At 52.9% G+C, this 21463-nt stretch overlaps 10 protein-coding genes across 10 annotated transcripts; 3 read left to right on the forward strand and 7 right to left on the reverse strand.

Annotated features, from left to right (window-relative positions):
* Window positions 1-219: 219 nt before the first annotated feature.
* On the reverse strand, window positions 220-687 carry E0L32_012295 (uncharacterized protein; the record flags this gene model as incomplete). The annotated part of the gene is made up of 1 exon (XM_031135120.1): window positions 220-687. The coding sequence occupies one exon, from the start codon at window positions 685-687 to the stop codon at window positions 220-222; it is 468 nt and encodes a 155-aa protein (XP_030998749.1).
* A 414-nt stretch (window positions 688-1101) lies between these two features.
* E0L32_012296 (uncharacterized protein) lies at window positions 1102-1673 on the forward strand (the record flags this gene model as incomplete). The annotated part of the gene is made up of 2 exons (XM_031135121.1): window positions 1102-1119; window positions 1173-1673. The coding sequence occupies 2 exons, from the start codon at window positions 1102-1104 to the stop codon at window positions 1671-1673; spliced, it is 519 nt and encodes a 172-aa protein (XP_030998750.1).
* Window positions 1674-2488: 815 nt separating this feature from the next.
* Window positions 2489-3226, reverse strand: E0L32_012297 (uncharacterized protein; the record flags this gene model as incomplete). Its single annotated transcript, XM_031135122.1, has 1 exon — window positions 2489-3226. The coding sequence occupies one exon, from the start codon at window positions 3224-3226 to the stop codon at window positions 2489-2491; it is 738 nt and encodes a 245-aa protein (XP_030998751.1).
* Window positions 3227-3577: 351 nt separating this feature from the next.
* E0L32_012298 (uncharacterized protein) lies at window positions 3578-4831 on the reverse strand (the record flags this gene model as incomplete). The annotated part of the gene is made up of 4 exons (XM_031135123.1): window positions 3578-3887; window positions 3942-4051; window positions 4126-4254; window positions 4313-4831. The coding sequence occupies 4 exons, from the start codon at window positions 4829-4831 to the stop codon at window positions 3578-3580; spliced, it is 1068 nt and encodes a 355-aa protein (XP_030998752.1).
* A 977-nt stretch (window positions 4832-5808) lies between these two features.
* E0L32_012299 (uncharacterized protein) lies at window positions 5809-6802 on the reverse strand (the record flags this gene model as incomplete). Its single annotated transcript, XM_031135125.1, has 2 exons — window positions 5809-5999; window positions 6103-6802. The coding sequence occupies 2 exons, from the start codon at window positions 6800-6802 to the stop codon at window positions 5809-5811; spliced, it is 891 nt and encodes a 296-aa protein (XP_030998753.1).
* Window positions 6803-7844: 1042 nt separating this feature from the next.
* Window positions 7845-8846, forward strand: E0L32_012300 (uncharacterized protein; the record flags this gene model as incomplete). Its single annotated transcript, XM_031135126.1, has 1 exon — window positions 7845-8846. The coding sequence occupies one exon, from the start codon at window positions 7845-7847 to the stop codon at window positions 8844-8846; it is 1002 nt and encodes a 333-aa protein (XP_030998754.1).
* A 2571-nt stretch (window positions 8847-11417) lies between these two features.
* Window positions 11418-12224, reverse strand: E0L32_012301 (uncharacterized protein; the record flags this gene model as incomplete). The annotated part of the gene is made up of 1 exon (XM_031135127.1): window positions 11418-12224. One exon carries the CDS (start codon window positions 12222-12224, stop codon window positions 11418-11420), a length of 807 nt encoding a protein of 268 aa, XP_030998755.1.
* A 2051-nt stretch (window positions 12225-14275) lies between these two features.
* Window positions 14276-16111, forward strand: E0L32_012302 (uncharacterized protein; the record flags this gene model as incomplete). The annotated part of the gene is made up of 4 exons (XM_031135128.1): window positions 14276-14335; window positions 14422-15267; window positions 15336-15650; window positions 15722-16111. 4 exons carry the CDS (start codon window positions 14276-14278, stop codon window positions 16109-16111), a joined length of 1611 nt encoding a protein of 536 aa, XP_030998756.1.
* A 425-nt stretch (window positions 16112-16536) lies between these two features.
* E0L32_012303 (uncharacterized protein) lies at window positions 16537-17811 on the reverse strand (the record flags this gene model as incomplete). Its single annotated transcript, XM_031135129.1, has 2 exons — window positions 16537-17534; window positions 17598-17811. 2 exons carry the CDS (start codon window positions 17809-17811, stop codon window positions 16537-16539), a joined length of 1212 nt encoding a protein of 403 aa, XP_030998757.1.
* A 1893-nt stretch (window positions 17812-19704) lies between these two features.
* Window positions 19705-20757, reverse strand: E0L32_012304 (uncharacterized protein; the record flags this gene model as incomplete). The annotated part of the gene is made up of 3 exons (XM_031135130.1): window positions 19705-20060; window positions 20119-20579; window positions 20636-20757. 3 exons carry the CDS (start codon window positions 20755-20757, stop codon window positions 19705-19707), a joined length of 939 nt encoding a protein of 312 aa, XP_030998758.1.
* Between the last annotated feature and the right edge of the window lie 706 nt (window positions 20758-21463).

The following is a 21463-nucleotide window of genomic DNA, read 5'->3' on the forward strand; positions in this document are numbered from 1 at the left end:
TTTTTTTTTTTTTTTTTTTTTTTTTTTTTTTTTTTTTTTTTTTTTTTTTTTTTTCACAAAAAAAAGAGCCTTGCCTCGCGCGCCCCTTCCCTGCTGCTGCTGCTTGCCGCCTTCGGGTTCTGTCTTCTTCTTTTTTTTTTTTAGAAAAAGAATATGCCGGAGACCACCACCACTGCCACGACGGTGGCAGCCTATGTCGTTGTGGGCCAACGTCATGCACTATCGGTCCGCCCGGGCGGCCGAGATGCTCGCCCGGGCGGCCGAGAACTCGGCGCGGGCCTCCGACACCTCGGCGCGGGCGGCCGACACCTCGGCGCGATCCGCCCACATGATCGCCGGCCTTGTGGCCACCGCCGCCGCCGCCGCCGCCGCACCGCCTGCCGGCCGTGCGCCCCCACCTGCCGGTGCTGCTGGCTCCTGCGCCGCCGGAGACCCCGCCGCCCGTGCCGCCGCCTCTCCAACCTTCTCGAGCGACAGAAGGAAGTCGATAGGAGGCATGCCAGAGGTAACCTCACGGCCGTCAATGAACTGGAGGTTAACAGGTGCACTCTTCCACATATCATCTAGAAACAGTCGCCCGGCATGCTCAGCGATAGTAAGGAGGACATTTGACTCATCCGCCTCCTTAATACGCTGGATGATGTCAAGGATCCCTAAGGCCTTTAGGAAGCGGTGTGATTGGTACATCTTGGTGGTGACAGGCAGGAAGACCAAGCCGCCGACGCCAAACCTGCATGCCAAGGCATACCGGTATGCCGCACGAGCTATGATCGTCTGCCATCCAGCATCATTAATACCGACCTACATCTACATCACCTTCTTAGTATGGGAGATATATCCCACACCACTCATAAGCTCACCGAGGACTTCAGTGAGGAAGCGAATTAGGCCGACCGTCCTAGCATCGCGGATCTGTACGAGGGTCTTTCCCTGGGCAGCCTTGAGTAAGTCGTAGATGTCCTGCCAGACCATCCGCATCTTTGCCAACTCCATTGAAACCCAGTGTGTGTGTAGTGCGTATGCTTCATGTTCATCCCGATTGTATGCTGTAAGTTCAAATAGAGAAAATTCAATGCGAACTTGGACAGACCCCTTTACTTCATGTCCGAAACCCAGTGTGTGTGTAGTGCCTGTGCTTCATGTCCATCCCGGTTTTGTGCTGTAAGGTCAAGGAGAGCAAAGTTCGACGCAAACTCGTAGAGATTTCTACTGCCGAAGCCAGACTGGAGAGAGGATCTGATCTCCCAACATGTACTTGCCCCTCCGCCAGGTTGCGGAGGGCAGAGTCCATGCTTCCTGCCGCTGCCGCCTCTCTTGCCGCTGCCGCCGACCCCGTCGACGCCGCCGTCGACGAGGCCGTCGCCCGTGCCACCGCCCGTGCTGCCGAGCCTGCCGAGCCTGCCCCCGGCCCTGCCGCCGACCCCGGAGCCTGTGCCGCCGCCCGTGCCGCCCTCCGTGCCGCCCCGCCTGTCGCGCCTGGCCGCGGCCCTGCCACCGGTCCGCCCGCCCTGCCGCCACCATCCCACCAGCTGCCCCGCCGCCGCCGCCTGCCCGTCGTGCCGCCCGGCCGTGCCGCCGGCCCTGCCCCCGACCCCACCGCCCAGGCCGCCGCCCATATCACCGCACGTGCCGGCCCTAAGGGGCAGGAGAAGAAACCAGTTTGGCGGGGGTGATTTCTTTTTCGTGTTGTCAAGCTGGCTGTTTTTCTTTTTTTTTTTTCTTTTTTTTTCTTTTCTTTTTTTCTTTTTTTTTTTTTTTTTTTTTTTTTTTTTTTTTTTTTTCCCTTTTTTTTTTTTTTTTTTTTTTTTTTTTTTTTTTTTGTTGTTGTTGTTGTTAAAAGAAGGTGTTTTAATTTTTAATTTTTAATTTTTAATGAGATATTAGAAGCTGTGCCTCGGGCGCGAGTGTCTCTTCCCACCATGCCGACATCCCTATTCCATCTCTGTGTGTTATGTGCTGTGTGATGTTAAAGAATACGAATACCCTTGTTGGTGTCAGCCATGGTAAAGTGAGGGCAGTTATGCTTGCTCCAGCTTGTAGCAGGCTGTAATGAACTCGATGGTGATATCGATAAATTCGCGTCCTCAACGCAGCAAGCGTCACAGAAAACCTTGACTCACCCAGCCATCCTTTCCTTGTGCTACCGGGTCTCATGATATCACAGCGAACGACCAGATCTTGGCCATCCGGTAGGTGCTCTAGCTGATTGCAGGAGCAGCACAGACCTTGCCTATTTCTCGAAAGGCTCACCATCTGCACATCTCAGGAAGTCGCACTATCCGTGCTGTGGTCATTCTTCGTGGTGGCGCTCAGGTCGTACGTGTTTCTCGAAAGATTAATCATGTACATAGAGTAACTCGGGAAGTCGCACTAATCGGGGCTCTTGTCACTGTCGTCATTGCGCTCCTCGCTCTTGATCCTTATGGTTCTTGATCCTCATGGTGTCAACCTTCGCCCGTCCTCCCTACTTGTGGACGATTGAGACTGTCTACTCATCAGCTGGCGCCGCCATCTGACACCAGGTGAGAGGACCCTTTGCACAATCTTGTGAGCAAGTTTCAGCGTGCGTGCACCCCGTCTCTCCTGCCCGTATTCTCCATTCAGAGGCAGCAGTGACGGCCGCTTCATTCACAGCGACGAAAAGCACATTTGCGAGATCGGCAGTGGCTGCATTGCTCAGCTGCCGAACAGCTTCGGTAGCCTTGTACGTAACGCCGACAAGGTGTTGGTCACAGGGGTCGCAAGGGGCCTTGCCCGGCTCCCATGAAACGCGGCAACTGCGGGCGGCAGCCTTCGACATTTGGATGATGCTCTTGTTAATCTCGGCCGCTACCTCCCATGCGTTCTCCCCGCCGTTGTATGCCAGTGCCAACTCGTAATATGTCGGCTCAATATCCCTCCTCTGGGCTTCTTCAATCAACACCGCCCAGTCAAGGCCCAGGCTGCCTGATAGGGGGAAATTGGGACATGCATACGCTGGCGGAGAGCACTCTGAATTTCCCTGCGCTTCTGTGTCGTAACGGGGTGGAGACAGCCCGACCATGCTCGCTGTGGTCATCATGTCGATATCAGCCGGCTCCATTCGCATCGTGTCGTGAGTGACCTGGGGCTCTGTTTGTATTGATCTGTGAATGACAAGAGGACGAGCCCGAGTAGCGCCATCCCTAGACTCTGGCTGACTGCTTGAATGTGTCTTTCTTGCAGAGTTCCAGAATCTAATTTGCATTTTTGCGGTAGTCGAGGTACGGTCTTGGTATACGTTTTCCGGTATTGAAGCGAGTGAAAAGAGGAATGTCCGTGATGAAAGGAAACTTCAGTTGTAGTTAATGAAAGAAAAGAATTAGGGACATGTGATCGAATTTATAGAGACGAAGAGAAAAAGGGCTCAAATTCCCTCCAAGGGCCATTCACCATGCATGGCTAGACAGATATGTTCTCGCTTTTGAGTCATCTCGCGCATCTACGGGGTCTTCCGAGCATGTACAGCTTGGGAAGTATGTGCTCAAGGTACCCATACCATAAAAGTCTGGTAGGTTGTGGCCCAACCGCATGGCCCAGTTCTACAGGACACGCAGTCTTAAATAATCAAGTTGGCCGTAAGAGTCACCAAAAGCCCAAAAGAGTCGGCATACGCGTACCATCTTTCATTCTGGTTTCCAGTGGCAGCCTCCCTCAGCGCGACGAGATCTGCGTTCTTGAGCATGCCATCCGCGGTGTTCGCATGCAGATAGTTCGCGTAGCCAGCGGTCCAATCCGACTCGTTCTCAGCATTCCACAGTGTCAAGGGAGACGGCGCGGGGGCGTGGTTGTACTCCGGCATGCCTGGGCCGGGCTCCGATATTCGAGCGTAGAGAATGCTGTCAATGATGTAGATGACAGTCGCAGATCTACAAGTCAGATCAATAAAAAGAGCCGAGGTGGTGGCAAAATGTGATACGTACCGGCGGCGCGACTCGTAAAAGACCCAGTCCTTCCATGGAATCATTTCACCATTGAGCTCATCAGAGCTGACGAGCTTGCCAAAGTTGGTCGAGATGTGGCGACAGATTGCCTTTGATATACCTTGCCCAGTGAGCACATGTGTTTGAGAAGACATTGAAGTGGAGGTTCGCGGAGACCACTCACATTCAGAGAAATGAAGAGCTTGGTATCGAAGTTGGTATAGTCACGCCGTCCCTCGTTGATCCTCAGCAATATGTAGAGAATGATGGATTGCAGTGCCTCGAGAGCCTGCCACCTGTTGAATTTTGAATACTGTTGAGTAGAAAACATTAGCTACTGGCTATCAAGATTTGAGAGTCATTGCACGTACATCGTATAGCAGTCGTTCTTGTTCTGTCTGTATCAGCTTCCATATGAGGGTCTTATTTGTTCCGTGACCAATGAATAGCATCTTGGCCAAATTCATCGCTGCAGAGAGGGGACTTGGGCGATCTGTATCGATTTCCTTTAAATACTGATAGCTTGGGTGGATAAAGGGTGGTGGAGAGCCCTGATCTGCCATTGTGTAGAGGTAGGAGCTCAGGATATGTAGAGCAAGATCACTGGTAAGCTGAAGATCAACCTGGGAGAACTCGCGACGTTGGAGCAACGAAGAAGGATCCTTATACGACAACGATGCTGGAAGCGAGAACGAGGGCTGTTGTAAGTGCCCAGAGGCTGTCGTATGATCGGAAGTCGCCAGAATTTTGTCGGGCACGTTACCGATATCTATATCGATGCCCATGTCTGGGTTCGTCAAGAGGTCAAACATATCTATGAAGCCGGTCGGTGAAGCTTCACCGTCCCAGCCATTTACTGGTTGCGACAGCTGGATGTTTTCCGATAACATGTCGGGAAAAGGGTTCGCTGTACCGAGGCCGACTTCGTCTAGGCATAGGGTCGAGCTGCCGTCTGTAGGCGAACTCCCAGTTCCTGACGATAAGCTCTGCGGAAGCGTACTCCCAGAGGTTGCAGGAGTTGCATTGCCACAGTCCGCATTGCCGGCGAGACGACCTTGGTAAGTGCAGGGCCTACCCCTGGAGGTACATCGAGAGCAGGCCGTAAAGTCAAATACGCAGCGAACCTTGGCCCGCACGCATGCATCACATGCTTTCCTTCGAGACATTGGGCTCGATAGATGTTTCTTTCGACAATACGAGATGTGTTTGCTCCTGGCTCTCCCTGAGAAATCCAAAGTCAGCGAGTGTCAGACGAATCTTCTGCTGGTAGTCCCCTACGGTTGCTCTGATGAGTGTATGACTTCTGGCAAAAGGGGCAGTTCAACCCTATGGGTTCGGAATCCGCCTCCTCCATACTGGACAGGATCAATGCTTGTAGCTTGGTCGTGGTGGAAATGTTGCTCGTCGCCTCTGGGCTCGAAAAGGCGTGTGCCCCGCTTGGTGCCCACGGATTTCCGTTGGACATGTCCCAGTTAGGTTAAAAAGTCTGCGACATTCCGGTCTTGATTAATAATGCACCAAAACCTTGCTCGGACTTCCTAGCTCACGAAAGCGCCCAAACAATCCTAGATCAGGTTTGACGGAGACTGACGACCCCGTAAATCGTTAATCGGCCGTGCTTGCTTGCCTGCCGTGGGAATTGTGCATACCAGTTTCCAAAAACATGGCTGTCGAGCTTGTCCAATATGAGACGAGATTGAATTTTTTACATGACAATACTTCTTCTTAGTCACAGGGAAGTTGAGAACACTGACCACGGGGATCGATTGTATTCGCAATTTAGACAATCCTATCTAAAGACGACTGAAGGCACTTATTATAGGCTCTAAATGCGGCTGTGGTGAGGATCAGATTGACTACCATCGCCTTAGACATCTATCCCGCCCCAGCCAACGAAAGATACTCCGCTAAGCGTGGTATTGAGCAGCTCCGTGCTCAGAATCTCCTCCTTCCTGGCTTTCAACTCATCCACATCCCAGTTCACCCAGACGTACTTGCCCCTCAGAAAGCCGGCTTCCGGACTAGCTAGCCACACGCAGAAGTGGCCAGGCAAATTGACTACAAAGCTACATATCAGTGGCTGCATCTTATGAGACCTAATACCGGCAATCGGGTCCTGTCTTCACGTATCATCTGGAAAAAAAGCTGGGGAAACACTAACCGTCATCTAGGCCTCCGTGGCCGCTTTTGCGACTCATGGCGCTGTCGACAAGACCAGGGTGGATGTTCACCACATGGATTCCGGGGTTCTCCATGGCCATGTAGTCAAACATCTTGTTCGCAGCCGCCTTGCTGGCTGCGTAGGCAGACGGTCCAATCTCCAGTGGCGGGATGTGAGAGATGCAGGTAGAGATGTGGAGCACACACGCGTCTTCAGCTGCATGCTTGACAAATCCCTTCACAGCGTGTAGCACCCCAAGGACGTTGGTGTTGAACGCATTCCACCAGTCTTGCAAGTCGAGATCGGGGCTAAGAATGGGCCTGGGTGTCGGGAGGAATGCGGCATTGCTGACGAACACGTGGACCTTGCCGAAAGCCCGGTCGATCTTGTCAAAGCCTTCGTTGACCTGCGCCATGTTCGTGATGTCTGCAACTACAACCAGGACCTCTGTCTTGGGAAACTCGGCTTCGATGGCCTGCTTGGTCGTGATTAGGTTCCTCTCGGTGCGACTCATGATGGCGATCTTGGTACTTCCGGCCGCCGCAAAAGCTTTCGCAATGCCAGCGCCGATGGTGGTACCACCGCCGGTGATGACCACAGTCTTGCCCTGGCCCGAGAGCTCCGGGCGTGATGGCGAGATGGCTGGATATGGTCTATCGTGCCATACTTTGGTGAGGGAAGGGAAAGGAGCAGTAGCCATGTCTACCAGGCGGGTCGAAAGTTGTTGGTTGATTCGATGATGATTTTGTCAGAAAAGACAAGTCTTTGGGTGCACAGTTTACCACGAGCGAGCGATAGGAGACCTGCAATCTCCTCCTTTCATATATCCTACCAGAGTAGGACATCTCCGACGAGTGGCTGGCTCGGAGTTGTCCAATGTGTCTCCCACTAAAGTCGGCGTCGGAAATGAACCCTTCCAAATTCCCTTTCGGTCTTCAGACCGATCCAATCCTGGCTGAGCCGCACCTAAGCCGCACCTAAGGCTCACCCGAGCTTGTCTTGTGGAAGTTTTTTCCACAGAGCTACCACAGAGATTCGCGCTTTAAGTGCGCGACCGCCAGATTAGCTCAGCTCTCCACATTGGAGCCAGATCTACACGTAACATTAATATTGGAGAGGAGAAACTCAATCTTATATCTCCTTAAGATTAATATATAAATATTCTTGAATCAATGCCTGGGGTCGATACTTCATGGTCAAATAGTTCAAACACGAAGTTGATTCGATGCCTGAACGTCAAATTAAAAGTCCGTTCCGGCCGGTCCCACTCTGATTTACGTCAAGTTGTATTAATCAGTATTGTAATCCATGCTCTGACAACGTTACCCCTTCTCCACAGACCAGATCTTGAATCTTTCGCGGCCCAAATGCAAACGCGCCCGGACACGCCAGCTTCGTTTGAATCGACAAAAACCCAACATCTAGATACGAGATAGTGGGCCACAATCGTCCCATGAATACATTCCGCGATGTCTGATTGCTATTTCACGACCTTGGCACCCGAACTTGTCGACAAGGTCTTTTCCTCTCTGGATTCAGTATCTACCCTCGCCAACTTGGTCATTTCCTCGCGCTTTCTACATCGTTGCTTTGTGGGTCGAGAAGCATTGATCATCTTACGTGTTCTTGAAAATGAGCTGGGACCTGTTCTGGTAGACGCCAAGTTTCTCTCTATGTTTCCTCGAGCGAATCCCGGCAAAACCACCAAAAGCTTGTTAGCTTATTGTGACACAATCCACACTATGTCCTCGCTCTATATGAGGATGCTAGGCAATAACGCACTCAGCGAACAGGGAAATCGAGCATTCCTCAGTTTGGCGGAGGTGACGCAGGCATGCCGTACTCTCCGGGGAATGAACTTTTTGGCCGAAGCTTACATCGATACACACCTCATGTCGCTGGGTACAGAGGGAGCTGCAACCGCCCCAGTGTCGCGCACAGAAAGACTGCGAGTTCTGCGAGCCCTTTATCGACGCCAGATCATCTGCAACGCGTGGGCACCGACCCGGCGCGAGCCCGAATGGAACGAACGAGATACGGCCGCCATTGGCAACACTAGCAGCCATCGGCAGGTGCGCCTGGGTCTGTTCGCCGCCTTTGAACCCTGGGAGCTACAGCAGGTTGATCACATTGACTTCTTCGTCACAAGGATGTGCAGAGCCCTCTACTTTAGCAGGCAGGAGGCGGCGCAGCCTATGAGCGAGGCAGAGTTTGGCGAAATCTTTTCACAAATCGACTACTTGGTGCAGTATATGCAAAAGCATCCCAATATCGCAAAAGCGGCTCTCCGAACAGTACAATCACCTCCGCGGCTGACTAACTATGAACCCCATAATGCAACATATCACCGATTTGCAGACCGTTACTCCCTGCTCTGCATGCACTTTTCCTGGCAGAGTTATCGGCTGGAAACCTTTCCTGACCCGATGAGAGACCGTCGGGGCCAACAAGCAGATAGTAACGAAGCTAGGTTTGGCTTCATTGGGGATGCGGTGGACCTGGTTCCGTTTGGTTGGACGGATGCGCTCAACCGACGATATGTGAACTGGTTTGGAGATGCCCTGCTCGATATGACCCCCTGGATGCCAGAGTCAGATGCAGATGAGGAGCTGCGCCTCGCAAGATATGCTTCTTTAGGTTTGTGGCGAAATGCCGGGTTTGCTTTGTGGGACAAGAAACGAGTTGAGGCTTTGAAGGAAGTGGACTCGCTGAGGACTCTGTCGACCGGATGGCTCGACTATTAAAAGAATGCAGTGGGACTTTTCTCTTTTCTATCATGACCGCAAGTGATAAAGAGGACAGGGAACTCGATGTCTCCTAATATCCTAAGTTGGATGAGTAGGGTCATCGCCGTGGATACTGTGGATTCCTATATTTTGAAACCTGGATATTGACTGAATTGCAACTTGACAAAACGATACTATTAACTAGACACTACTAACTTCTCAGCGCTTCAAGCCTGTTCCTCATCTGATCCATCATTTGTGCAGTGCCTTCCTCGTTGTCGTCCTCCTGGTGGGTAGTCGAGGTATCAATGAGTATTTGCTGCTTGTTCATCGTTTTCTTCTAATGTCTATAACTGCTTCTGCACATCTCACTAAGGATGGATCTGCGCCACGAAACAAATTTCCTGTTGACTAGGCATGTCAATGAAACGCTCCATATCAACCTGCTCTTATGATCGGAACAACGTCGGTTGTTGAAATCTGTACTTTGATTGAGTGCGATTGGGATAGGGCCATCCCTTTGACCAATAAATTCTGCCTCGCAAAAGGGAACAATGTGCTTGTTCAGCAGCAGGGTGGATCGCTCCCATATCTGCTTGACCAGTGGAGGATCAAGCCGGCGTCTTCTAGGGAGAAGACCTCGCCACTAGCGGCATGTTTATCGGGAGTCATTCTGAATGACCGGCCCAGTGAGACGCCGGACAAGTGTCATCGCAAACGCGGGATACATGGCGCTATGCAGCTTCTTCCATATCGTCCCGTTGGCCATGACGATCACGCCCTCACCGACGACGGGCGCAAAACATCTTGCCGGACAAGCTATGAACCGTCAACGGTTTGGTCAATGTGACCTGCTCCGTGAGCTTTAGGGTTGGACAAGACGACTGAGCCTGTTATGACGGGCCAGAGATCAAGATAGAAAATGCCCTCGAGGTTGTATCTCTGGGAGATCTCGGTGTAGTGGGCCATAGTATGACAGTTTGGCGGCAACGATGCCTCAATTTCTGATATAATGGCGAGGTGACCCCATAGCCAGCTGTGACGGGGGCCGGGGCTACCCGCGAGTTCCGTCAGTTTTCCTGTTCTTCTAGTCTCAAATTTATAGGTTCCACGTTACCAGACTGTGATAGAAGCGGCGCTGCTGATATCCTTTCCTTATGAATTACGCAATGAGGCTGGTCACCAGAACTGCGATAGTTGATAGAATCAGCCTACGAGAGGCCGCGTCTAAAGCCACCTGCGTATTGTTCATACTTGACAGTGTGAAGAATAGAAGAGATATCAACATGAAGAGAATTAGCAAACATCGTTGATTTATCTCTCAAGAACTGTGGCTTCCCCCACAATTGCACACCGTCTATGTATTGTGTCCGGGCTTAGAGACTCCTCAAACGCTTGATCGACCTCACCACTAGTTGGCAGGACGACCTACACAAGCTAGGGGCGTCCTAGCACCTAGATAAATAGAGAGAGGGGAGGACGTTCTTGTAGAGTTAGGGAAAATCAATCAAGCTTCATTCTGATCAAAAGGAGACAGTGTTGTTGAGTGCTAGAGTGCTTGAGCAGAGTCTTAGGTTGATCAGCTAGTTGAGCCTGTTGTTTGACTAGGCGAGTTGACGCTTCTATATAAGAATTGATAATTATTTAGGTTGGTTTTGTTAGGTGCTTTCCCTCCTCGTTCTCAGTATTCGTCATCATCTTCAATCAGTTGGTATTCCAGACCTTTGCTCCTTTATGGAATCCTTCAACCAGGAATCATTTCTACTCAGTGAGTGGACGCAATATGTTCCGGACAAAGTACAAGCTTAAATCATCAGTAGCCAATCATCCCCCGGAGACAGAGAAACGACTGGGAGGTTGATGGATCGTTTAGTTGTTCAGTCCTAGGGCTTACTGCGGCATTGATCCCCCTTGGATGTCTCTGTCGGCACGAATCCTTTTAAATACCACCATCTATTTCAGGTTTAAGCAACGAAGTGGGGAATGGATGATTCTTTGGACATGGAAATCACGGAAATAGTCCGCCATGGCTTCTATCGTTTGTTACCTAGTGCAGTCCGCGAGAGATGTTGTATGATCTACACTACTGCGTCTGGATCAGGTGACAGTTGAAATGGATTGTGTATGTATCCCATAGAACAAATACACATATTCACGAGTACTTCCAAAGGCCATAATTATCCAAGTTGCTCGCATGCCCCTCTCCTCCTCTCCTCCACAGCTCGGATTGAACAAAGCAGTGACGACACATCGCTAGCGGTGTATGGCCGATGTGTGACAGGACCACGTACCAACAATGGCAAGGGGGTAGGAGATTGCCAATAACGGAACAAAGCAAAAGTCAAGAATTTGAAATTACTCAAGGAAATGTAAGCAGTGTGTTGTTTTCTGAGCACCCAAGCCCGCGCAGTTTGACTGGTCACTCAGTTCAAGAACGGCGACTTGAAGAACGTGACAAGCACTCTCGAAGAGACAAAGGAAATCACGCCGCATCTGCAGAGCGATCAGTCAGTAAGGCGAGAATAAAAATACATGTCTCGACACGTGCTCACCCGCAATGTGCCGAGCTGATCTGACAGCAAAATGCTCTTAGGTCGGAACAGGCGCCGGCATGAGCGTGGTGCCAGCAGTGGCCGTCCCGTTTCCAGTGACCGTAGACGTGATAGTCATAGTAGAAGTCGACGGGCTTGGGCCCGCCGTGGTCGTGATCGTGGTCGTGTACCCCGCAGACGTGACCGTCGTTCCGGGCAGCGTGAGCGTGATGAGGGATATGGCAGGCCCAAACAGAGGAGCACCGGATGCGCCGCCAGAGGCTGTGACCGTGGATGTGAACGTCGCGTTAAGGGTGGCGAACGAGACAACAGTCTGGACCGAGACCATGGTCGAGACAACGATCTGATCCTGGAAAATAGTTGAAAAGACTGTTGGGTAAGCCGTGACAGTTTCGTAGATTGTTGGGTCCACGTCCACCGGGACAGTTTCGTAGATTGTTGGGTCCACGTCCACCGTGACCGTAGAAGTGACTGTTTGGTCAGCCGTGACGGTCGAATATACCGTTGGGTCTGCTGTAACTGTCAAGTAGTCGGTAGGATCATCGGTAACGGTGAGCGTGGACCAGCCTGTCTCGTATAGCCGCTCAATCTGAGTGACCGTGACGATTTGCGGCCTGAAGCCCCCATTTCTCCAGAAGGGAGGCCTGCCAAACGGCCCGCGTCCCAGTCCGCGTCCTGGTGGTCCACGTCCTGGCCCTCCAATGAATGGTGGCTGTTCGCCAGGGCCGGCCACCACTTCCAGTTCCAGGTCGTCCTCAGGATGAGCTGCCCTTCTAGGTGCAATCGCGACTGCAGCGAGCGAGCTGCCCACAGCTGACAGGAGAAGAAGAGCCTTGGGAAGCATGGTGAATGCTTTTGTCTTACAAGGAAAGACCACGGACCGATGATGTTGAAGGGAGACGTCTATCACAAAGAGGGGCAAAGGATGGGCGGGCAGAGGTCAACACGGCAGACCTTGAGAGAAAAGGAAAAGAGATCTAGTTTGAGATTAACCGGGAATGGTTGTCGAGTTATAGGCATGACTACTGTCCGAGACCTGATCCTGATGGCGGACACGCTCGGTGTTGATAGTCAAGCGCCAAGTCTTGTTGTTTTGACTTTGTTTTGATACATCGACCGTCTATTCGTCTCCAATTCCGTGCAGATCGCGGTTGATGAAGATCTAGATGTTTCAATTGGTGCTAAGTGCTCATAAAGTGCTCGCGATCGCTCCGGTGTTTACAGCCACGGGTGTCCGGCTTTGCAGAGCGTAGGCTTGGCGCTCCTTAATGGGTAAACAAGCGCATCTAACAAACATGTATGCGGCAGGACCTGTTCTCCGGCCTCTATCATAGTTGTTTATGCGTAGACATATTATTGGGGTTGAATTTGCTTCCGGCCTCCTTCAGCGGAGTTTGGAAATGCAAACAATCCACGACCATGGTCTTGTATTGTCATTGTGCACTTTTCAGCCGATGCTCTAGGTTCAAGGAGCCATCTAGCAGGCTTGAACTACCTGAGATAGTAGTATGAGCTTATCATCTTTCTTCCCAGCAAGGGGACTGGACCGCAGGGTAAAGAATGAAGTCATGTGTATACTCTGCCTAGTCACCATCCAGCTTATACTTCTTCATAGAGAAGCGGCATCCATTTCCTCGTAAACATGAGAGATACCCAACTAGCAAGCTATGAATACTACCTCCCGATTCAAGGCAGTCTTGTAGCGGAGCTGGAAGTGCACCACCGAAAACCAGACTGGGTCCTCTCGAGGATGGCCACGCGACACGTTCATGAGCCAGAGAAGTGGAGTGGATGCATCTGCCCAGACCGCCTCGTCCACATTTCATTTGGCGGAAAATGGCTCGTGGCTTCTTTCTTCTCCTCGCCAGCCCCGTGCGGCCGGAGCTAATGCCCATGTTACCGCGATTTCGTTCCGTGGTTTGTCCAGGACTGGGTTGGAGTCCCGCGGAACTCCACGTCTATATTCGCGGACGTCGGGGCGGAATGCGACCGCGAACCATAAATCCCTAAATTAACGTTGCAATACGACGTGGAACTGCCGAAGTCTTGCCTCGTTCGATCGCGTCTCGCGCAAGTGACTGCCTCATGGAGCCAATCGCAACCTCTACCCTTGCAAGTGGAGAGGACATGTTGTGCATACCTAGCCGGCCGCAGTTATCTCCGCTGCACGATGCCGCTTTGTGCAAACAAATGCCTGTTATTTCCAGATCATGCGTGATGGAAACACAGCCCAGATCGACAGGCTAGTTATCGGAGCTTCTGTTGGACGGGCGCCGAATGCCGGCCTGCATTTGATGCTAGATATGATAGAGAGGTAGAGGCTTGTTGGACAGACATTCACCACTTCTCCAATTGCTTTGAATAGACTTACAGTTCCTTGGAGATCTCATTCTGGCGTGCCAAGACTTGAAATATGAGGACTGACAGATGCTGTCTCCGTTTCGAGGCAAAGCTCGCGGGCCGAGGTGCGGAATAAATTTCCTAGTGTATCAAGACCAATCCATCCTGAGTTAAGGCCAACGGCTTGATCGGGAGTCTATTTCGACGTATACAAGTACCAACTGAGCTGATCAGCACTCATTCAAGCCACACACTAGCCCCAATGCTCGTGATCCCAGGCCCCATAGGACACTACGTTTATGATCAGCAGGGGGGGTAGTCGGTGGTTTGAGAATACCGATGGTGTTTGTGCAGTGATACGGGAGGAGACAATGCCCGACCGCCATGACCCCTGAAAAGTCGTATATAATGTCGAGGAGGACTCCAGCCTAGTTGTATGCCTTACTCCAGTGTCTGCTGTTCTATCAATAAATTCCCATCCCACCTATGTCGTGTGCTTGATTATCACGCAGCGACGTCTTATACAAAGTCTTACGTTGAAATCCATCGGCAGTCATGGCGGCTTATATGCATGTCAGCAGTCCGACAGGGGTTGTCGGCATCCTTACCGGCCTGGTGAGTCCAGCCAACGACAGCGTTGGGATTGCTTATCCCGCCTTCCATCATTCCCCCAATCTGATAACAAGTGTCTTGGCACATAGCTCGTCCTGTACGCGGTATCTCGCTGCGTCTACAACCTCTACTTCCATCCGCTTCGTAACTACCCGGGCCCTTTCCTCCACCGAGTAACACGCCTGGCCTGGGTATGGCGCCTGCTGCGCGGCACCATGTCCTTCGACGTCCTGGAGTTCCATAACAAGTACGGGCCCGTCGTGCGTGTCGCTCCGGACGAGCTCGCGTTCCTCGATGCCCAGGGCTGGTCCGACATCTACGGCCACCGGACCGGGAGCAAGGCGGGCACCGAGGAGCTGTCCAAAGCGCTGGTCTTCTATCTCCCCAAGGGCCAGGCCCCGGCCATCACCACCGAGAACCGTGAAAATCACACTGTGCTCCGGCGGCTCATGTCGCACGGCTTCAGCGAGCGCAGTATGCGGGAGCAGGAACCCATCATCGGCGGGTATGTCGATCTTCTGATCCAGCGAATGCGGGAGAGGTGTGTCGAATCGGACGCATACAGCGACGAGCCTCTGGCAGGAGATGCCGAGAAGCAAGGCCGACCCAAGGCCATCGACTTGCGACAGTGGTACAATTTCACGACGTTTGATATCATTGGCGATCTTGCGTTTGGCGAGCCCTTTGGGATGCTCGAGAACGCTCGCTATGACTCGTGGGTCGAGCTCATCACCGAGACCATGAGAACACTCGTTGTATTGGCCGGGTTCAGGTACCTGGGCCTCGAAACGGTGCTCGCTCCTTTCCTTTGGTTCGTTCAAAGGTCCCGCAGGGAACACCTCCACAGGGTGAAAGAAAAGCTCGAGCGTCGCATGGCCTTGGATGTCGAAAGGCCTGACTTCATCGAGGGTCTGCTCAAGAAGAAGGATGAATGGGTAAGGGAGCAATACCTGCACCAGCTACATGTGCCAGATATCCGTACTGACGGCTGCTCCAATACTAGAACCTCAGCCTCGACCGTCTCCAATCCAACGCCAACACGCTCATCGTAGCCGGCTCCGAGACAACGGCCACTCTACTAACGGGCGTCACGTACCTCCTCCTCTCGCACCCCGAAGCGCTGAAGAAGGTCACCGCGGAAGTCCGGACCGCGTTCGCAGCGGAGGAGGACATCACGCTGACTTCGGTGGGCAAGCTGACCTACATGCTGGCGTGCCTCAACGAGGCCATGCGGTGCTACCCACCCGTGCCCATAGGCCTGCCGCGCGTGGTCGGCCGGGGCGGAACCACCATTGCCGGACACGAGGTACCAGAGAAGGTCAGTTTCTGGGAATTATTTACTGTTGGGCCCCTGTTCTCGCCGCGAGCCAGACTAACAACCCGTTCTAGACCTATGTCGCGTGCTGGCAATATGCGCAGTACCACTCCACCGCGAACTGGACCGAGCCCTTCGAGTACAAGCCCGAGCGCTTCCTGGAGGGGTCCAAGAATCCGGCTGACCGCCACGACACGCTGCAGCCATTCTCCGTGGGTCCGAGGAACTGCATCGGCCGCAAGTACGTTTCGGGCCATCACCCCTGCCTTTCAATACCCATCGAGGAACGAGTTACTAACCTGTTCCCTAGTCTGGCCTACGCTGAGATGCGGCTCATTCTGGCCAAGATCCTGTACAACTTCGACATGAGGCTGGCCGATCCAAACTTCAACTGGCTAGACCAAAAGGCCTACCTCCTTTGGAATAAGCCCGCGCTCAATGTATATCTGACTCCTGTGCGGTAAACGATAAATGCCACTGTGCGAAGGCAGGAGGATCTCGGCGGTGCACTCCTAAGCAAGCATGGTTCTTGTGTCTGCTGTGTCTTTTCAATTCCCATACGTCGGAGCTACACATTATCCTCTATCTAGATTGACAACAAGGCCGAGGAGTGAAACACGAGTGCGGGAATTGGCGTCCTTTTCAAGTCTCTCTCCAAATTTACTAGCTCAAATCACGCGCGCGAGAGGAAATGCAGATAATAGTATGCAGCGAACCAAACAAGCTCTATTTACATCATGAGAACCATCTAGATGCTATCCTTCCCGTAGCCCGTTCTCATGGCCCGAAAGGGTCCCCTTGCCCAGCACCATTATACACATTTTCGACGCTCAAAAAAAACGTCGACTCCCTCCTTGGGAACTGTTTGCTGAGAGCAGACCACACCAATCTAGTAAGCATAGCCCGTAGGCGGGTGCAGCCCGTCGGGAAGCTCAATGACGTCCTGGTAGTACTGCGGGTTCTTGCTGCCCTTCCACTGCTTGCCGACGACGGGCGAGATGGAGCGGCCGCCGTGCTTGAGGCACAGGTTGGGCTTGGGGTAGACCGGGTTCTTGGGCTTGTTGTGGAAGACGCCGTCGTACGACTGGTTCCAGAAGTACTGCGACAGCGGCGCGCCGGCCGAGGACCACTGGCGCACGACGTCGCCCGTCTTGTCGGCGACGAACTTCCAGACGTTGGCGCCGACGTCCCAGCGGCCGAGGTGGTGCAGGCCCCAGTTGGCCTCGACCGAGGCGATCTCGGAGTAGTGGTTGTAGAAGTTGTTGTCGGTGGTGCCGACGAGCTCCTGGGGCACGGCGTCGCCGAGGAGGATGCCGAGGATGCGGTTCTGGCGGGCGTAGTTGGAGTTCTCGTCAAAGGTGACGAGGACGAGGGTGTTGCTCATGAAGCGCGAGTCGTTGAGCAGGGGCTGGAGGAAGTTGCGGGTCCAGGTGCCGGCGGTGGTGATGTCCGAGTCGTGGGCGTCCGAGGTCATGTTGGGCGTGATGAACATCCACTGGGGCAGGCTGTTGTTCTCGAGGTCCTTGTAGAACATGGTCAGGTTCTTGATCTGGGAGATGCGGTCGGCGCTCGAGGCGACGCTGTTGTAGATGATGGCCGGGTTGTGCTTGCGGACGTAGTCGTTGCGGCCGTTCTGCTGGTTGACGTAGCCGAAGCCCTCGAAGCCCGAGTAGGGCATGTCCTCCTGGTACTCGCCCCAGCTGATGCCCTTGGCCTCGAGCAGGTCGATGACGGTGGAGACGTTGCGGTCGATGAAGTTCATGGCGTCGTTGTTCATGCCGAAGTAGTCACCGCCGATGGCCGCAACGTAGTTGGGCTCGGAAGGATGGGTGACGGCAAAGTGGTTGTTCAGGGTGATGCCCTTGCTGGCGAGCCAGGCGAGGTTCGCTGAGATTCAAGTTAGCAGGGGGGAACGGCAAGCTGTGTATGTGTATGGCTCGAATCACTCACGGTCTCCGATGGCCAGCTCATAGTCAGTGTTCTCCAGCCAGACGATGGCAAGACGATCAAAGGCCTTGCCCTTAACGTGGCTAGTAGGGCTCGACGTCTTGGCCGTAGCACGAGCGGCAGCGACGGAGTCGGTAGCGGTCGCAGTGTACCAGGTCTCGGCCTGGGCGGCGACGGTGCTGGCAGCAGCCAGGACGGAGATGAGCTCGGCACGCATCGTGGAAGGTTGGTCAATGGAGAAGCAGCTAAGGCAATAATAGCTGGAGGACCCTGGAGCTGGAGAGACTGCAGAGCGGGAGAGTGACGCTGCCCAGGGATGGGATCGACAGCTGCATATTTAAAGGTCCCGGGCAGTCGCGTGGATGTCGCTGCATCACGTACAGCGGCATATGCAGAGCCGAGTGCTTGCGCATCCAGGACAAGCAGGTCGACAGGCTATCCCATGTCAAGATGGGTGGAGATGGGAGGTCACGGCCTGCCATGTGACGGAAAGGAGGGTCTGATTGGATCGCCCGAGAATCAAGAGTAAGCTTTTTCTCATTAAACATGGCCATCCGCTTTCATGTGCGGGGCATCGAAGAGATAGTCGGCCACCGGCGCGCGCACACAGGGGAGGGATCCGGGCCCAAGGGTCGCATCGCAGGTCTCAGTGCGGGTCGTCCCATGCTTGCCCGTCTCTTCCACTGGATCTTGGCGATTTCTGGCTCGGCGAACAAGAGATCTCGCCAAGTGTTTGGCATTCGACCAGAAGCTGGGCGCTGTCATGCTCGCGTGCCATCACTCCATTGCCAAGCTGATCTATGCTCTGGCTCGGGAGCCACATCACCGTTGAGTCTGGGCATATCGCCAAGCAGAACATATCGAATCTCAAAAGCTTGACAGTCTTAGGACGCCGAGCGCCTCTCACTGCCCGGTTGGCACGTCAATCAAGTCGAACACGAGGTCTTGGCATTGCTCAAGGTGATGATTTCCGGGAGAAGAAAACCAATAGTTCCTGCCACCCTCGACCAAAGTAAGTATAGCGCGAGAGAATAGCACCGCCGTGCTTGCCGTCAAAGAAAGAAAGAGAACCTCCAGAGGGCCTGTGGGATGTGCAGTTGGTAACGCAGGGCAGCTCGTTGGTCGGCAGGGGCTGTTCAGCTCCGTCTCGTTTGTCTCGAGTCGAGCTTTGTCCTGGTGGAATTGGAGATCGTTGGAGCGCACGTGGGGGAATTGGAGCGGTGGTATTGGCAAAGGCGCCACAATTTCTTGGAAAAGGCTTGTTCCTCCAGCGGGCCAATTGCTGAAGCTACCCCTGTCGAGACCCCTGTAAGACTCCAATGCTTCTCGTTCTAGCGCAGTCCGCGCTTCCGTCTTGGCTCTAGGGTCTCCAGTTTCCTTTCACTCCCTCAACTCCGACTTTTGAAATCGCAACCACATCATTGGAGCGGCCAAAGAAGAGAGCTTTTAGGAAGCGCTCCTTTACTGAACACACGTGGTCCACTCTGGGCGGAGTAAGCTTAAAACAACGGGTGAATAACGCGCAATCCTGGCTGGCTAGGGGCTGATAGTAGCTCGAGAGCACCGCCACCTCTTTGGCCTCTGGTGTCGAGATGTCCGCACCTCATCGGGCTGCCTATGCCCTCCCACGTGCCAGAACGTTTTTGCTGTTGGCTACGGTGATAGACTATTGCAGCCGAATATTCACAGCGATGGCAATGTCTGTACTGAAGTCACTGGGTCAGATGGTCTTAGTGACTGGCAATTCTAGAAGCATTCGATTGTTCTAGGCTGGCCAGGTTCTTTCAACACTTTTCCGTCGAGCCTGAGGTTGAGCATTGTATGCATCTTGTGTATGCATCTTGTGTATGCATCTTGTGTATGCATCTTGTGTATGCATCTTGTGTATGCATCTTGTTTATGCATCTTGTGTTATGAAGTATCTTCTGGCAAGGCGAGCACGTAGGCTTTCCGTATCCCGACGGCTGAAAGCACAGCCAGGCCCAGTCATACAAGCGAGGACCCTTGGTGGAGTAATTTTGCAGTAAAAAGACATCAGACTGTCCTTCTAAGAAATAGTGCTCAAGTAGTCATTCATTTCTAGTGATATTGCTACCCTCCCTTGTTTGGCTCAGGCCTTGGGGATGTTGATAGCGTGTGCTGTCGCGGTGAAGAAGCTGTCAATCTTCCCAGCCACCACTCCGGCTGTGAGATTGTGGATCGCGACTCCAGGATGGTAGTTGTTATACCAGAGACACTTAAAGCCGCCTTGATCTTCGCAATTCGCATCAGGGGCACCGTAATCCTTGGGGTGGTCGAGTGCCTTGTTAAAGGGCGGGTGAGTGTCAATGAACGTGATCTTGACGCCTGCATGCTTGCTCTTGAAATCATCAAAACGTTTTGGCAGGTTACCGTTCCAATACTTCTTGGCGCCGATCAATTTGTCTACGTTGGATCGGCCTTTCATCAACGGTGTCCGATCGGTAGCTGTGCAAAACGGTCAGTTGGTGGGTTGATATGCAAGAACAGTTTGCCCCTGACTTACGTGGAACGGTGAGGATCACGAAATTCCTTGCGCCAGCTTTGTACAGGGCGTCCAGGTTCTTGAAGTAACTGTTATGCACCTTGTCTAACCTCGCATCCTCGCCATCTTGGGCGTAAGAAAGACCAATGTCGTTGATGCCGAACCAGACCGCAAACAGGGCATTGTCACTTGTCCATTTTGCATAGTCCGGTTTGGATCCAATGCTGCCCTTGAACTCGGCCACCTGGTCGGCAAAGTCGGGCCGGTTGTTTGATTTGACGATCGAGTTGTTCACAGTAGCGCCTCCCTTTGCGAAGTCGTAGTTCAGGACCAGCGTCTTGTTATAGCCCAACGTCAGCAGCCCGAGCCAGTTCAGCCAGCCAGAGGTCGTCTTTCCCGGCAAATCGGGGTTGCCGATGGGATTCACCCTTGATGGCTTTGCGGCAGAGATGTTGAAGGCATTGCTGGAGTACGAGTCACCACTGTTACCAGGTCAGAACGAGTCTTTGTCAATAATGCCTTTCGAGTGATTTCATACAATGATATCAAGTACTTTCGGTCGTCTGCTGAAGGCTTGTCACCTCGAGGGCATGATGGTGCACCCAAGGCATGACCAGCGATCAGCAAGACGCTGAGGCTAGACAAGAGAGGAGACCACATGACCGGGAACTCGATTTAGGTGAATATGGCTGTTGACTGCTCGCAAGCCTTCCCGAAATCCCGTTTTGGGTGGGATGTGGCCAGTTTTAATACCTCTGCCACCACAAGAGAAGATGTTGTTCCTGCCTTACAAGGATTGTTCTTGTGTGGTGGAGATATGATCGGATCGGATCTCGCTGCTTTGCCGTGCAGATCAACGTTCTATTACAAGTACAGAGCCTTGTTTCGTCGCGATCATTGCAGATTATGACCGGATACTACTCTCAAGCTTGACAATCATGACTTGAGTAAAACAGAGTTTTCTTTTGAATTGTCTTTAAATGCGCATCGCCCAATGGCCGAAGAACGGAGATCTCCTCAAGGAGCGAGGCACAGGAATTATAATTAGAAGCGAGATCGACATCATCTTTTGGCCCACTGCCTCCATCCCTCTTTAAAAAGGCATATTTTTCCAGTTTGGGTAACTCAAGACCGCTGCGCCAGACCCCAACGTCAGCTAGAATTGGGGGCGGCCCCGGACCGCTCGCCAATGGGACTGTCTTCTGAGGCGCGGTCAGCTGAGGCATTCGTGCTTTTTCTCCAGCCTTTCAGGCGTACATCCGTCAGACCGAACCGAACTAATCTGGGGGCGGCCTTCTGGGAGAACCAGGCAGCGGATGCGGACGCACGGCATCGATGATTAACGTGCTCAACTGCATCAATGTGA

Source organism: Thyridium curvatum, assembly GCF_004353045.1.
Source record: "Thyridium curvatum strain D216 chromosome Unknown NODE_152_length_29965_cov_78.774214, whole genome shotgun sequence".
NCBI lineage: Eukaryota > Fungi > Ascomycota > Sordariomycetes > Thyridiales > Thyridiaceae > Thyridium > Thyridium curvatum.